The sequence below is a fragment of the Pantherophis guttatus genome, chromosome 1, assembly GCF_059756535.1.
Source record: "Pantherophis guttatus breed Tessera chromosome 1, ASM5975653v1, whole genome shotgun sequence".
NCBI classification, from domain to species: domain Eukaryota; kingdom Metazoa; phylum Chordata; class Lepidosauria; order Squamata; family Colubridae; genus Pantherophis; species Pantherophis guttatus.
In genome coordinates, this window is record NC_142063.1 from 219174632 (window position 1) to 219190895 (window position 16264).

General features: G+C 38.2%; 1 protein-coding gene across 3 annotated transcripts in view; it reads left to right on the forward strand.

Annotated features, from left to right (window-relative positions):
- Positions 1-16264, forward strand: part of DLGAP2 (DLG associated protein 2) — a 459052-nt gene that overhangs the window by 191987 nt on the left and 250801 nt on the right. For all 3 annotated transcript variants that reach the window (XM_034436765.3, XM_034436764.3, XM_034436770.3), the window contains one exon: positions 16062-16094. In XM_034436765.3, the coding sequence (XP_034292656.1) occupies positions 16062-16094 (33 nt within the window). The remainder of the gene's footprint in view (positions 1-16061; positions 16095-16264) is intronic.

Here is a 16264-nt window from a genome sequence, read left to right on the forward strand (position 1 = left end):
GTACAGATTTTCTTTATACAGTACAGACATTGTTAATTTATAATTTATTGTCCATAATTTTTCCCAATTGTCTGATTCAATATTATAGCCAAAATTCTTTGCCCAAATCATGTTTTCTTTAACCACCTCTTCTTCTAATTTATATCCTCGTAAATAATTATAATTTTTTTTTATCAATTTGTCCTGTGATCTTTGTAAAATTTTATCTAATTCGTATTGGCCTTTTTGGAATCCAAATTGAGCCGAATCTTTCTTATACTTTGATTTTATTTGTAGGTATGGCCACCAGTCAATGTCTGTACCTATCTCCTTCAATTCTTGTTTTGTTCTTAGTTCCCCTTGGTTATTTAGCAAATCTTTATAGGTTCTCATTTTGGTGATATCCATGGCATTTGGGTAGATCTGAGCTTCCATGGTCGATAACCATTCCGGAATTTTATCGTAGTGTGCTTTTTTAATGCCCTGCCATGTCTGGTATAATGCTTGTCTGACAATATGCCTCTGAAAATATCCATGTTGTTTATCGGTGCCCTCCCATAGAAATGAGTGCCATCCTCGTTGTAGATCGAATCCTTCCAAATTCAATAATCTTTTATTTTTGAGTTCCATCCATTCCTTGATCCAAATTAGTGCTGATGCTTTATAATATGTTTCCCAATCCAGTAGTGCCAGTCCTCCTCTTTCTCTTGTATCTTGTAGGTGTTTTATTTTAATTCTTGCTTTCTTCCCTTGCCAGATGTAGTCTGCTATTAATTTATTGAAATCCTTAAAGAAATTCTTCCCCGGTTTTATTGGGATCACTTGGAATAAGTATAAAATTCTAGGTAGGACATTCATTTTAATTGAAGCGATCTTTCCCAAAAGAGATAATTGTAGTTTTTTCCAAATTTCTAAGTCTTTTTTAATTTGTCTTGTCAATTTATCATAATTGTCTTCTCTAATTGATGAGGTTTTATTGGTGAGCCATATTCCTACGTATTTTACTTTCTTTGTAGTTTGTATGCCTAATTCATTTTCTAATTCCTTTTCTTGTTGATTAGTGAGATTTTTCATTAGTATCTTGGTTTTTTGTTTATTGATTTTGAGTTCCTAACTCTTACCAACTGTTTTAATGATGAAGGCTTATGCAGAAATTTTGTTTGCTAGGAATGCACATATCAGACTTGTGACTCCTTGTGCAGTTTAAAAGCCTTTTATTAAAATATTTGTAGTTGGGAAAAATGTCCCAATTTCTGTGATAAAAATGAATGTTTTTCAAGAATGATTTGTTTTTTCAAAGTATACTTATTTTGATGACTGATGTATTCTTTAAACAATGGCAGGAAGATATACCTAATATTTCCCTTTCATGGCAAAGGGGGGGGGGGCAGGAAATAAAAGATTAAACATAAAATACTTCAAGATGCAAAAATGCCTTTATGGGTCTTAGCACAAGTATTTTGCAGGAAAGAAATAGTAGGTAAAGAAAGATAGTTAATTGATTGATATATTGATGAAGATTATTGATAGTTGTTAGAACAGGAATGGGGAGAATATAAAATGAAATCAAGAGAGCAATTGGCTGCAGAGAGATATTGTTTTCACCAATTTGCACAGTTAAAGGTAAGATTTAAGGTAAATAAATAATAGGACATTTGGAAGTGAGCAACAGAAGATAGTATTGGAAGTTGGATGATGTGCAAATGATGAACATACAATTGCTAAAATGCATTATGTCTATGTTTACAGAGGAGGAACTGCAAGTTTCACTTTAATTAATTCACATCTGGGTTTGGAGCATGCTATATTTGGTCCAGAAGTTGCTGGAGCCACCATGCCTTGTCATTGGACATGACAGATAGTTCTTCAACATCTGATGGGCCACAAGTTCATCATTCCATGCTAAACTTTGCTTAATGCTATCCGAATGGATGGAAATGGTGACAGATTTTCTCAGTCAAATGATATACAGTATATACTTGACTTACAATCACAACTGAACCCACAATTTATGTTGTTAAGCGAAACAGTTGCTAAATGAGGCTTGCTCCGTTTTATGACATTTCTGGCCACAGTTGTTAAGTGAGCATTGCAGTGAAGTTAGCAACACAATCGTTAAGTGATTCTGGCTTCCCCGTTGCTTATCAGAAGGTCACAAAAGGGGATCGCATGACCTCAGGACACTGCAACCCATCATAAATATGAGCCAGTTGCCAAGCATCCGAATTTAGATCATGTGACCATGGGGATGCTGCAATGGTCAAGTGAAAAACAATCATAAGCAACTTCAGATAGTCAAATGTTTATAAGTCAAGGACTACCCATAGTTACTTTCTGACGAATTATAATGAACTGGCCTTTCTTACCATCCGTAGAATGTAGGACTCTAATGACACCTCTCCCAGCATTTCTCAGAACTGGTGATGTTGATAAATGCCGCTCACAGTTGTTGTTTGGCACCATCCCGAGAGCCAAAAGTTCCCTGCTTTTAAAATTGTTCCATAGATTGAAAGGGAAACGCAGGTAATTGAAACTGGCAGCTGCTTTCAGAGGCAACCTGACACCATTTGACATTTTTTTTATTTAAGAGGATCAAAAATAATAGTTGAGACAGGGAATCTACTGTGCAAATCTTTCAAAAGACGTGGTCCGGAACATGCGGAGATGATTTAGAAATGCTGAGTCATTGCTGCAAGTGTTTTAGAAGCTTTTGGTGACTTTCTCTGCATTGATATATTTGCACAAGCTCTTTTTTCTCCCTAAGGAAGTCTCCATACATTTGCAAGCCTCCTTGTTTGGGAGGACTTAAGAGTATATTTCTTGGCTTCCTGGGCATTCACTAACAGCAGTGTGCATGAACAGACAGATATCCATACAGGAGATATTATGTTATCTATCATGCTATCTATGGTAAATGATAGCAAAATCATTTTCCGGAACAGTATCTTTTCCCTTCCTCAAGCCTCAATGTTCCTCAAGTTGAAAACATTTCAAGAGGTTTATCTGTTAAACCAATGGCAATACTTTTCTTGTAATTGGACAAATTTGACAAAAATATATAAAAAAAATTATTACAGGCCAAACAGGTTTTATAGCTATGGCACACAGTAGTAAAGTTTGAAGCAAAATTCTGAAAATGACTAAAAGATTTTAAGCATGGTTCTAAATTATAACTTTTATCCCATCTGTATTGAACTGTACAATAATATATAGAAGTTTTCGTTATCTTTAAATGACAGAAAATGGAGTGCAGATCCAATTTCCTGACATCAGTAAAGCATTACGTAACAAAGACAAATATTCCGTAGTAATCTTATACTGATATAAGAAAACATGAAACATTCAATATGCTAATTAGAAGCTTTTTAAGTTTGCACCATCTTTGCTAAAGTTGCTTGTTTCATCTTAAACTTGCTCTTGATCTTTAAGCATTACATATATCTAGAGATTTATGTGGTTTCATGACCCAACTATAGTTCACTGATAGCATAGTTTCCTCATATGTACTTTAATGTATGATAAAAATACACAGACAAATCATAAGTTGCAACATCACTGCAGTAATTGCAACAACTTTTTTTTCAGTATATACCGGTTGAATGCACATTGTGGAACACAATGCATATGTAAATGAGCATTTTAGTTGTGAGCTGGAAAGTACTCTAAATACAAGAAACTAGTTGCCACTGATTTTAAGACAATAGCTAATATAATTTAATTAGAATTACTAGGAAACTCTGTTGAGAAATGGATAGCTTTTTCCTCAAATCAATGTTGTATTAGAAATTATACCATGGAAATCTTTAATAATGAAATGTAACTTGTCACAAAGAAGTAAAATAGCATTGAATGAAAGAGAAAAACACAAAAGCAACTTGTCATGCATTTACCAGAGGAAGAGTTCTCACCGAAGGAAGATAGGCCAGGAAATTCAACACTTTCCTGAACAAGATTTGGGCCAACATTAGTCCTTGTAGCCTGGGGTTCTGCCCTGTAGAAATTTAGATCTGCCATGTAGACATCCAGCATGTGCAAATAATGTTGTTATTGACTGCACAGTCATTCTCATTGGAAAAGAAAGCAATGACATCTACTCTACTTTGCCTAGTTGATTTTACTACAGCCAAGTCAACCTTGACAAGAATGAGTCTCATAATGAAATAGGTTCACCCACCTTGAGGGAAGGCACTTGTTTGAAATGAGGCCTATGTCTTTCTGGATTTCTGCTTCTTGATAGACCTCCCCTTTGTGATGTCTTGTTGCATGAATCCTGACCTAAATTGCCAACTTTGATTGAACCGGATTGACTTTTGACTTGCGAACCAAATTACTGCCTTCCCTATGTTACATTGGCTATTAATGTAATTAATGTAAGTCCCCCCAAAGTTATTTTTCAAGACACAACTGGATTTTCTAGTTTTTCTTTGAAGACATTTTGCTTTTCATCCAAGAAGCTTCTTCAGCTCTGACTGGATGGTGGGGAATAGAAGGATTATATTCCTTGCAGACAGTGGATCATTTGCCTTCTTTTAGTGGGTTGTTAAGGTCACCTGGAGGTTTATCTGTGTCCTCAGGGTCACCTGAGTAATGCAAATGGATGTGGAGCCTTCTTGGAACCATTGAAAGGACTGAGTTGTAGACTGGAGTTAGATAATGTCATATCCCTCCCCCTTAAACAGAGAGGGCTGTTCAATACAGGTAGTCCTTGATTTACAACAGTTCATTAGTGACCGTTCAAAGCATTGGCATTGAAAAAAGTGACTTATGACCATTACGACTGTTGTACCATCCCTGTGGTCACGTGATCAAAATCCAGACCCTTGGCAACTGACTCGTATTTATGACAGTTGCAGTGTCCCCTTTTGCGACCTTCTGACAAGCAAAATCAATGGGGAAGCCAGATTCACTTAACAACTATGTTACCGATTTAACAACTGCAGCGACTCACTTAATAACCATGGCAAGAAAGGTCATAAAATGGGGTAAAACTCACAAGTGCTTCACTTAGCAACAGAAATTTTGGGATCAACTGTGGTCATAAGTTGAGGACTACCTGTAATCCTCTGATATTTGACCTTAAACCTTAGCAGCGAAGGTGTTGAATTCAGTCAATCTGATTCAAGAACATTCTTAATCATGGAAGCTCACATGGATATTTGATTTGATGTAGAGTTACTGATGTGGGGATGAAATTAAATACCCTGTTAAGACCAGCTGCCTGCAATTACTGCAGGTTCGAATCTCGCCAGGCTCAAGGTTGACTCAGCCTTCCATCCTTTCTAAGGTAGGTAAATTGAGGACCCAGTTTGTGGGGGCAATAAACTGACTTTGTATAAATATACAAAAGGATGAAGGCTATTGCTTAGCACATTGTAAGCCGCCCTGAGTCTCTGGAGAAGGGCGGCATATAAATCAAATTAAAAAAAAAAAACCTCATAGCAGAAAGGCATGATATTGAACAATAAAAACTAATTGCCAACTCCCAATTCCTGTCACCTTCAGACATAATTTTCAGTCTTCTTATTCTCTAGGATGATACCTATTTGGGGAAAGAATTGGGTTGTTGTTTTTTTTAATGCATTCCTGCATAATACTGCTTGCACAACCTTTTTGCTTTGCTGCAGAAAGAGCTGGCTCCACATACAAAGCAGTTGTGCAAACCTGAAAAAAGATGCAGAGAGAGGGGCTTCGAGCATACTCTCGTGTGTTGTAAAGTGCCTGTTGCGAAAGGCTTGTGAAGCCTTATTGTTTTCAGTTTCTTCTCTAATGAACTCACATTGCTTTTCTTTGCTGGTTTTTCAGACTGTAAGATCCATTTTTACTATTATCTTGCTATACAAAGAAGCCTTGTTTATAGGAAATATTCGAACATGGAGTTTACACACCAACCATAGGCATGAAATCCATAGGCATGTCACGATGTTCCATATAAACCAAAATTTCTTTGGATAATTGATTCTTAATTTGTTTTAAAAAAAACAAGGCAACCAATTGGACCTCTAAGAGTTATTTCTGAAACAACCTCTGTGTGATTAGAACTCCAAAAGACCTTGTTTCAGGAAATGCAATATGTCTAGTTATATTTTTGTCAATGGTTTCATGGACAGATTCACTTTCAGATATATTGGTGAACAGTGGCTGATAGTAAGAACGTGAGGAATTAGCATGCTTAAGGACACTGAAGGGCAAAGTGGAAGCGAGTTGGTTTCTTGGTCTTCTTTTATGGTACTGATACTCTTGGTATTGGTAGTGTCCTTAACTCCCTGTGAGTAAACACAGATCCAATGAGAACCCTTCCTGAAGAGAAGACATAAGAACCACCTGAAATGATGCCATGATGGCTTTAAAGACAGCATAACTCCTCTCTATCAAATATTACCACCTTCTCTCTTTTGACTTCCCGTGGGCATAATTGGTCTCTGTGAAGATAGAGCGCTGATCTGACCCATCAGGATATTCTTCCTTCTAGCCTTCCTTCCCTTTCAATCTAGTGCTGCTCAGACCTCTTGAATCTTATGTTCTGTGACTCACAGAAGCTTCTTTCTATTTTTATATTCCCTTCTCCCAATGTTTTACTGTCTAAAATCATGTTACATAAAATGTGGATGATCAAGGAGCCTGTTTTCTCAATGAACTCGGTTTCTAAAGAGTTGGGTGGCTCTTTAGGAGAAATGCTGCATTAATACACTAGCTCGGAAAGTGCAAAAGGACTGTGATTAATTGAAGATGCCAAAACTCAAGGGAACAGAGCAGAATCCACACTTAAAGACTTAGGCCCATGATGGTGAACCTATGGCACGCGTGCCACAGGTGGCACCTGGAGCCATATCGGTGGGCACGCGAGCGTTGCCCTAGCTCATCTCCGGCGTGCATGCGTGCGCCAGCCAGCTGGCCTTCTTGACCCACTGGAAGTCGGGAAACAGGCTGATTCTGGCCTCCGGTGGGCCTCTGGGGGGTGGGGAAAGCCATTTTCGCCCTCCCCAGATCCCTAGAAAGGTTCTGGAGCCTGGGGAGGGCAAAAAACGGGCGTATCAGGCCCACCAAGCCATTGCGTGACAAAAGCGTGGGGAGAGTGGGGCAGTTGTGCGCACATGAGTGGGGGAACGGGGCACATTGAATTATGGATGTAGGCACACGTGTGCAACCTCCCCGCTCCCCCCGCTTTTGGCACGTGATGGCAAAAAGGTTAGCCATCACTGACTTACGCAGCTTCTAAAGCTGTAGGTGTGGCTGATAGAGACAAATCAAACTCTACTTTGTAATGGGAGAGGAGAAAATACCTGAATACTTGATTAGTAAGTAAGTATATTCACTAGAGCGTATGCACCAAGACAAATTCCTTGTGTGCCCAATCGCACTTGGCCAATAAAAAATTCTATTCTATTCTATTCTCTTCTAGAGAGTCAACATGTTGTAATATAGGTAGTCTTTGACTTACAACCACAATTGAGTCCAAAATTTCTAAGCTAAGCGAGACAGTTGTTAAGTGAGTTTTATCCCATTTTATGACCCTTTGTGCTACAGTTGTTAAATAAATCAGTGCAGTTGTCAAGTGAATTCGGTTTCCCCATTAACTTTGCTTATCAGAATGTCATAAAAGTGATTACAGGGCTCTAGGACACTGCAACCAACATAAATATCAGCCAGTTACCAAGCATCCAAATTTTGACCACATGATGATAGGGATGCTGCAAGTGGTTGTAAGTGTGAAAAAATTATTATAAATCACTTTTTTTCAGTGCTGTTGTGACTTCAAACATTCACTAAAGGAATGGTTGTAAGATGAGGACTATCTGTATTAGGAGACAAAAATAGGAGTTGAGAGGCTAAAGATTCAAGTTCATATGATGAAAAGTCATTGGGTAATTTTGGGTAAGTCAGTGGCTGTCAGCCTAGCCTAACTTTCAACATTACTATTGTAGGAATACAATAGAGATCCACACGTAAGTTGCTTTGATCGCCTGGAAGAAATCTATAAGTAATTATCAAAAACTAGATTTTATTTTATTAATTTATATATGCATATAATTAAAATTACATTGTTTGGGGTGGATCAAAAAAACAAAATGGCGGTTGCAATAGTGCAACTGAAGCCCTTCCCTTGTACACACACCAATGTTGTATTAAGGCTTTGCCTGTTCTTCTTCAATCACCATCTTGCGTTTCTGACCACCTCTGCAGACATAAGTGTGTATAGAATTCAATTGTATTTAGTACTTAATGAAATAAGATCAAACTTCATTTTTCTCGTAAGAGCCATGGTGGTGCACTGGTTAGAGTAGGGGTAAAATCCAGCAGGTTCTGGAGAACCGGTAACAGAAATTTTGAGTAGTTCGGAGAACCGACAAATACCATCTCTGGCTGGTCCCAGACTGGGGTGGAAATGGAGATTTTGCAATATCCTTCCCCCAGGAGTGGGGAGGGAATGGAGATTTTGCAGTATCCTTCCCCTGCCATGCCCACCAAGCCACACCATACCCACCAAGCCACGCCCACAGAACCGGTAGTAAAAAACTTGAATTTCACCACTGGGTTAGAGTGCAGTACTGCAGGCTACTTCTACTGATCACCAGCTGCCAGCAGTTTGGCAGATCGAATCTCACCAGGCTCAAGGTTGACTCAGCCTTCCATCCTTCTGAGGTTGGTAAAATGAGGACCCAGATTGTTAGGGGCAATATGCTGACTCTGTAAACCACTTAGAGAGGGCTGTAAAGCAATATGAAGTGGTATATAAGTCTAAGTGCTATTGCTATTCTCTCTGTTCCACTCACAATTATTTTGGGTCCTATGGATACTCCTTCCGTTTACCATACCACTCTAAAGTCAAACACAGTTTTCAACCTAGAAAAAAGAGCAAAACCCTATTATGAGGTATAATAAAGACTATTATTGTTTTCTTCTTTACACTGTTTTCCAGAAAACATATTTCCTTTATCACTGACTGCTATTCTATGCCTTCAATGCAACCTTTTGAACAAAAGAAGAGAACAGAATAGCGCTAAGTTACTTAAGTTTCAAACAGTCCAAAGCAAAACAACAGCACCTTAATGTTATTTCAAGAATAACATTTAAATTAATAGTTGTGGCACAAGAGAAAACTGTCACTTAGTGGACTATAAGCCCGTGGACAGAATAAAGGTCCAGCTAACAGACACCCAGAAGCAGCCCAAAGCACATGTAAAATATATTTACTGCATTTGTATCCAGAAAAAAAGTATTCATACAATTATTAGGGCAGATTATACTGACCTTGTCATTGTTCTGCTGTGTTGTGCAAGCTTGAACTTTATCATTAAATTTCCTGTAGCTCCGTGGTCTCTCAGAGTCTACATAGAGATTTGTTAAAGCAATATGGTTGCTAAATAAATTAGGTTGGAAATCTTTCTGTTCAGCGCCCCCTCTGTGTGGGAAACCACACAGACAAATTGCAGGCTTTGAGAGCAATGGGAAAATTATTTCAAAAATGTGACTCAGAGTTCAGGGCTTTGGTTGTGGCTGAAGACTGTTTAAGCTACAATTTCAGGAACTGAAAACATGAGAGGTAAAACTTTATAGGCCAAGAGAAGCTTTGGCATTTTCAAAATAGGTTGAACAAGAAGCCTGTTGTTGTTTTTTTGTTTTTTTGTTTTGTTTTAGTAAGCAGCCTCAATTAAAATGTGTTGCTGCGGCCATTATTGACAAACTCTTATCTAGGTCAAAACTATTCTCTATATTCTCACTGTAAATAATTTTCAGTCTCCTATTTTGCTTCTTGCAACTTGTTTCCTAAGACAGAGATGGAAAACCATTTAATTAAATGGACTTGTGAAGGAAAATAACTGAACTCTTTTACATGGTCCAGTACATTTGCTGATCAGTTATGGTCGCTATGAAAATAAGGGACAAAGGACCACAATTAGTTGTATATATTTAGTTAACCCTTGGCTGTGTAATGTTTGTTCAAGTATCCAGATACCATGCTGATTAGTGTTAATTTGTGTCAGATTTTGCAGCAAAAATTCAGACAAATCCCACTTGTGAGATAACAAGTCTTAAATATTCTTCTATTTCAGGGGTCTCCAACCTTGGCAACTTTAAGACTTGTGGATTTCAACTCCCAGAATTCCTCAGCCAGCTTTGCCTTGGCAGTTGCCAAGGTTGGAGACCCCAGTTCTATATGGTGTGAAGGAAACCAATGTTGGGGTGTGGGGAGAAGGTTGTCTCTGCCCTCTTTTGCCTCTTTCCCCAAGGCAGAATTATAGAACTTAATGTCTGAATTACTTCTTAAAACTATTAGCAAGTAGAATTTTTTTTTTGAATGGTTGTCAGCAAATAAAGATTTTAAGCTTCATTTGCCATGCCCTGAGAAATTAATTTTTGAACCTGGGGAGAGCCAGGTTCCTTAATCACCTTTAAAATGAGATGAGTGAAAGGAAAGGAAGCTTGAGTTAAGAAGCAAAAATTTGGCAGAGGAGACAAATTGTCAGATCTTCTGGTCCTTGGATGAAACATGCTGAAAATGTAAATAGCCTTTTTAAAAAACACCAGTGCGCACACAATCTGCAACATGTTAATAACTGCACTCTGAAGAGCTTATTTAAAAATGTCTGTACATAAAGAAGAAGGTTCACAATATCTTTTAATTACTGTGAAGAATCCATGCCTTATGACATTTCAACTGAAAGATGGCACTTTCCAGCAGCAGGAAAATAGCTGAAATCATGCTGAGATAATGCTGATTTAAAATAAACTGTGCCATATTTGAATTGCCAACAAGGAAACATTTTTATAAGAAATTGTCTGCTACTCATGAGATTTACCCAGGATTGAGATTAAATTGGATGCTTCCATTCAAGAGCTGATCAAGCCTTTTATTATTGCAGCTTCTCTTTCTCCTTGCAATATAACATTATCGCCCATTTCTTCTCTAAGCTGATGGAATGTTAAAGCAGATAGTTTGCAAGTTTCAGATGCAAAACTATTTCATTACTTTTAGGCTTTCAAAGTGAAGCTTATAGTAAAGTTTATAGGAATGCAAGTATTCTATTTACAAACCCTTTTAGTTTGTTTGTTCATATATGTCCTGACTGGCTCAAGATTGACTCAGCTTTTCATACTTCCGAAGTCAGTAAAATGAGGACCCAGATCGTTGGGGACAATATGCTGATTCCATAAACCACTCAGAAAGCACCGTGAAGCACTATGAAGTGGTATATAGATCTAAATGCTATTACTATTGCTATATTAGTTCTAGAATCAACATTAATAGTCCTGTACAGTTGATTTTTTTTAAACCCCAATCATGACAGTATAATAGAGACAAATCTTTATGCACAAAAGTGTGTAGTCAATACATGGTGGTCTAGTGGCAATAAATATTTATTTACTTAAATTTATTGACTGCCCAACTCCAGTGTAGCCAGCAAGTATACAAAACTAGGAAAACGTGAAAACAACTAAATGCATTGAATCATACAGACAGTCCAGGCTAAAATAACCCAAGAGATGGCAAAAACAACAATGCCAAACAGGGGACATTGAACAAATGATAAATATCAGCCCCAGGCTTGGGACCACAGCCAGCTGTTCAAAGCTTTCCAGAACCCCAGGAGAGAAAGTATTGTCCTTATCTCTCAAGGGATAGCTGTCCTAAATGTTGGAGGCTGCAATAGAAAAGGCACACTTCTAGCTCCCACAAGTTGGCAGTGTTTAATGGAGGGGACCTAGAGTGCACCCACTCTGCTGAATCATAATGGGCAAGCAGAAACTGTTGGAGATAAGCAGTCTCTCAGATATCCAGGCCCCACGCCATGCATTAGCTTTATAGGCAATAACTAGCACCTTGAATTGTACCCAGAAGCCAAGTGGCAGCCAATGTAGCTACTGTAGCCATTGTAACATGTGGACACATCAAGAGGCACCTATTATAGTTTGTGTTGCTGCATTTTGAACCAGCTGTAGATTCTGGTGGTCTTCCAGGGCAGCCCTATGAAGAGTGCATTGCAATAATCTAATTGTGAGGTGATCAGAATAGGATTGTTTGAAGACCTCCTGATCAAGGAAAGCATTTTTTTTTTCTGCCAGACCACATGAATATTCCTCACCATGGCCCTGGAGATAATCCTGTGGCCTGGACTCTCCAGAATAGGGAGTGGTCACCCTGAACCATTACAGGGCCATTACATGATAAGGGTGAAAAAATAACGGCATGTTTTAGCATGAAAACTTTGCAGTAGGTAGAGATGCAACCAGAAGCTTTTATCAAATTAAATAAACCTTCATGCAACTTGGCCATTTTAAATTAAAGGGCTTGTAGAGCAATAGTAGGACGATTTTGTATTTTATGACAACCTTGAGAGCCATCAGCTAAAGTTTGCAAAACAATAACTCAGGTTGATGGATAAACAGAGCAGGATACCTCTGAGAATATGCTCACCCCAGGAATTTGTAATCAGTATTTGTCTCAAACTCACAAAAAGTGCTGTGGTTTTTCTTCAAGCGATATTTTTCATCAACTAACACTGAGAGGAGGGGAAGGAATGGGGCTGCCTATTGTGCATTGCCAGTCTATTAGGAGTCTGAAACCTTGACAGTTTGTTCCAAAACATCTAAAGATCTACTCCTACCTATCCCTGATGTAGCCTCTTCTGTTCACATGTCTACACATATTCCTAGGGAGAGAATACACAAACGAGTATATTAGTAGAACTCCAACATATATCTGAATGGTGCCCCAATCAATAGTAGGTTATGTATTGAAAACGGATTAAATGAGAACACAAGGCAATCCACTTTGTTGAGAAGAAGGGGAGAGTCCTCTGAGTAGCAGTTACTTGATCGAAGGTTATCTTCAAAAGACATGCTCTTTCAAAAACACAGAAGATGAGTCTTCCAATTTTAATAGATGGAAATATGAGGATTAGTTTTTTACAAGGCTGTTCACCTAGTTTAAGTAATTAAAAAAAAACAGTAGGCAATGAAAGGAAGAAACATCTAAGAATCTAGTACATCTCACTATGAAATAATAGAAAATACTTGTAGCTCGGATTTTAGATTTTGGCAGTGGTTTGCTCTCCAAGCTTGTTTCAATTTAGTTTCTGAACGTTTTATTACCAGACTAAGTAACCGCATCAGCAGGATTTTCTTGTCCTATCCTCCTTAGCTTATAAAGGTCTTGTGTGCCAGTTTGGTCAGTTGGTCAGGTGATTGGTTGTTTGTTTGGAGATATATTTAAATTCTGAGCAGCTGATTGGTTCCCTCATTGATTGGTCGGTCAAATGTTCTGGTTTCTTACATATTCATATGCTGGATCTATACACCATCTACTCAGCAACGTATTGCTTAACGCATTGTAAGCCGTCCTGAGTCTCCGGAGAAGGGTGGCATATAAATCAAATTAGAAAAAAAAAACGTATTCACTGGGATCAGTTTTACACGTGAGGAAGAAAAAGAACATTGATTCCCCTTCCTAGATATTGACATAAGGAGACAAGATAATGGTGAATTAACAACTTGAGTATACCGAAAATCCACGCACACAGACCAGATTTTAAATATCACAAGCAACCTCCCCACTGCACACAAGCAGAGCTGCATCCAGACTATTTTCAAAAGAGCCAAAGCAGCACCAAGCCATTAAGAAAAACAGAAAAGAGACACCTTTTCAATGTTTTCCTCTGCAATGGCTATCCAAAAAATTTCATAATACAATGCTTGTCATCCAAACCCTGACAAAACACACAGCCAAACACAACACAAAAACAAGTCCTGCCATAGATCAAAGGAACATCCGAAATTACTAACAGAATACTGCAACCCCTAGGAATAATGATAGCTCACAAACCCAAATTTACATTCAGAAAAGAGCTATCTAAAGTCAAAGTACACAAGACAGACAACGTACACAAGACAGACAACAGCAACACAGTATATGAAATCAATTGCAACAATTCTATCTAATTCTATGTGGGGCAAACAGGAAGGCAATTGAAAACAAGGGTTCATGAACATCAATATAGCAGTGCCACTTGTAGCTTTACTACTTATCTTGTTTTAGTTCATTTTTAATAAAACCAGAACTTGTATATATCTCGATCTACCTACAAAGCTTTCCTGAGAGCGTAGGGACAGAGTTACCTTTGAACTCCGTCCCATTTCTAAAAACATTTCTGGATCCATGATACTTCTCAACCCACAGTCCCTTTCTCTGACTCTATTTCTCCTTCATTTTATTTGTATTTTAAGAAAGTGAATGTAAGCACTCCTGACTTGGAAATGCTTACCACTTTTTCTCTACATTCTCTGTAGTACCAAATTCTATGCAGGCATAAAAAAAATAAAAAAAAAGTATTTTTTTATCTTCCTATGAGTGGCCTTGAAAATCAATCTTGTAGAAAGGTTGAGTACATATGTGAACAATTCAGTAAAAAGGGTTTTACTGTAATATGCTTGGCTCACTTCAGATGCAGCATTTATGGGGATGGGTAAACTTTTCACAGTTACCTTTTTTCCTGTCTCTTTCATTGTGCAGATGACAAGATTTTTGGCAGCCGCATTTAGTTCTTAGAATTCCTGCTGTTATCTAAATTAAACAACTATCTTTTGAAATTCTCTTTTGCTTGTCGTTATGAAAAGTGCAGAAGATTTCATATGGGCAGGCTGGCGATTCCTATATTAAAGCCTTTCCTAACTAAGCGTGTCTACAAGGTTCGGTGGGTAGAAATTAAATAAGTCATGATAGTAGATACTGTATATTTGAAGCTCAGTCACTTTTTAACAAGAATCTCATCCACATAAAAATTGTATGCATGCTCTTGAGAGAAAATTAGGTTGCTAGCCCTTGGAAGACAATTGGACTTATCCAACTGTTTGCAGATATATATATACTGTATGTGTTTATATATGGTTTTTGCGGGTATTTGTATGTAGGTCTTTGGTTATTCGGGTTTTCTCCCACGTAAAATTGGAAGTGTCTTGGTGACGTTTCGACGAAGTCTCATTCATCATCTTCAGGCTGGTGTTTTTGGCAATGTCATTGCTCCTAGAAGCACGAAGCCGAAAACACCAGCCTGAAGATGACGAATGAGACTTTGTCGAAACGTCACCAAGACACTTCCAATTTTATGCGGGAAGAAACCCGAATAACCAAAGACCTACATATATATATATATATAGTGTGTGTGTGTGTGTGTGTGTGTGTGTGTCTATGGGAGGGAAACGATGTAACCTTTATAGAAGGACTAGCTCATTTTTGCACTTAAACTGGAGAAATATGGTATAAATACAAATTGGATACAATGTCAATTCTATTATAATCTCTGTGTTAGTTGGAGCTCACATATATAAGTATAGATAAGCATGGGTTTATGTGAAGAATAGATGGTGGGCAAGAACTGTCCCTGTGAATCATGCTGCCCCTTTTTAGGTATGCATAAATAATGCTTACATGACGTTGATGATGATGATGATGACGACGAAGATAATGATGATGATGACATCCATTCATTTGTGTTTGTCCATTGGCAATTCTAAGGGTCAGGTCTCTCCATATCTCTCGACATGCTTGCCTGAGCTTTTTCATAATCTCATCTCTTTGTACTTCTCAGATATCCACTGTCTATAAATCAATATAGCTTGTTATTATAGACTAAAAAAGAAAGAAAGAAGGAAAAGACACACCATTTGATATATTCAGTATTAATTGTCTGAGATATAATATATCAGAGAACTACAGCATCAAGATTGGGTAACTTTAAAAAGATAGCAATAGCACTTAGCAATGGCACTTAGACTTACATTCCACTTCATAGTGCTTTACAGTCCTCCCTAAACAATTTACAGAATTAGCATATTGCCCCCAACAATCTGAGTCCTCATTTTATCGACCTGAGAAGGATGGAAGGCTGAGTCAACCTTGAGCTGGTGAGACTCGAACTGCCAAACTGCTGGCAACCAACAGTCAGCAAAATTAGCCTGCAATACTGCATTCTAATCACTGTGCCACCAGGGGTCAGTGGTTAGATAAGGAGTCATTTCCAGCTGAACAAGGATGCTCCCTTTATGGGAAAAGTGGTATTGATTACATTCTTTCTTCTTCTTTGCAGAGTCACAGTGCACACTCTGTGGTGAACCTGAAGGTGAGTCCTGTAATTCCATCACTTCCAAAGTTAGTTGTGTTGTCTAACTTATATGAACTGCTTAACCCAGGGGGTCTGCAACCTTAAACACTCAAAGAGTCATCTGGACCCGTTTCCCACAGAAAACAGGCCAGGCGAGGACTGAGTTGGAGGGGTGGGGTGGGGCCAGC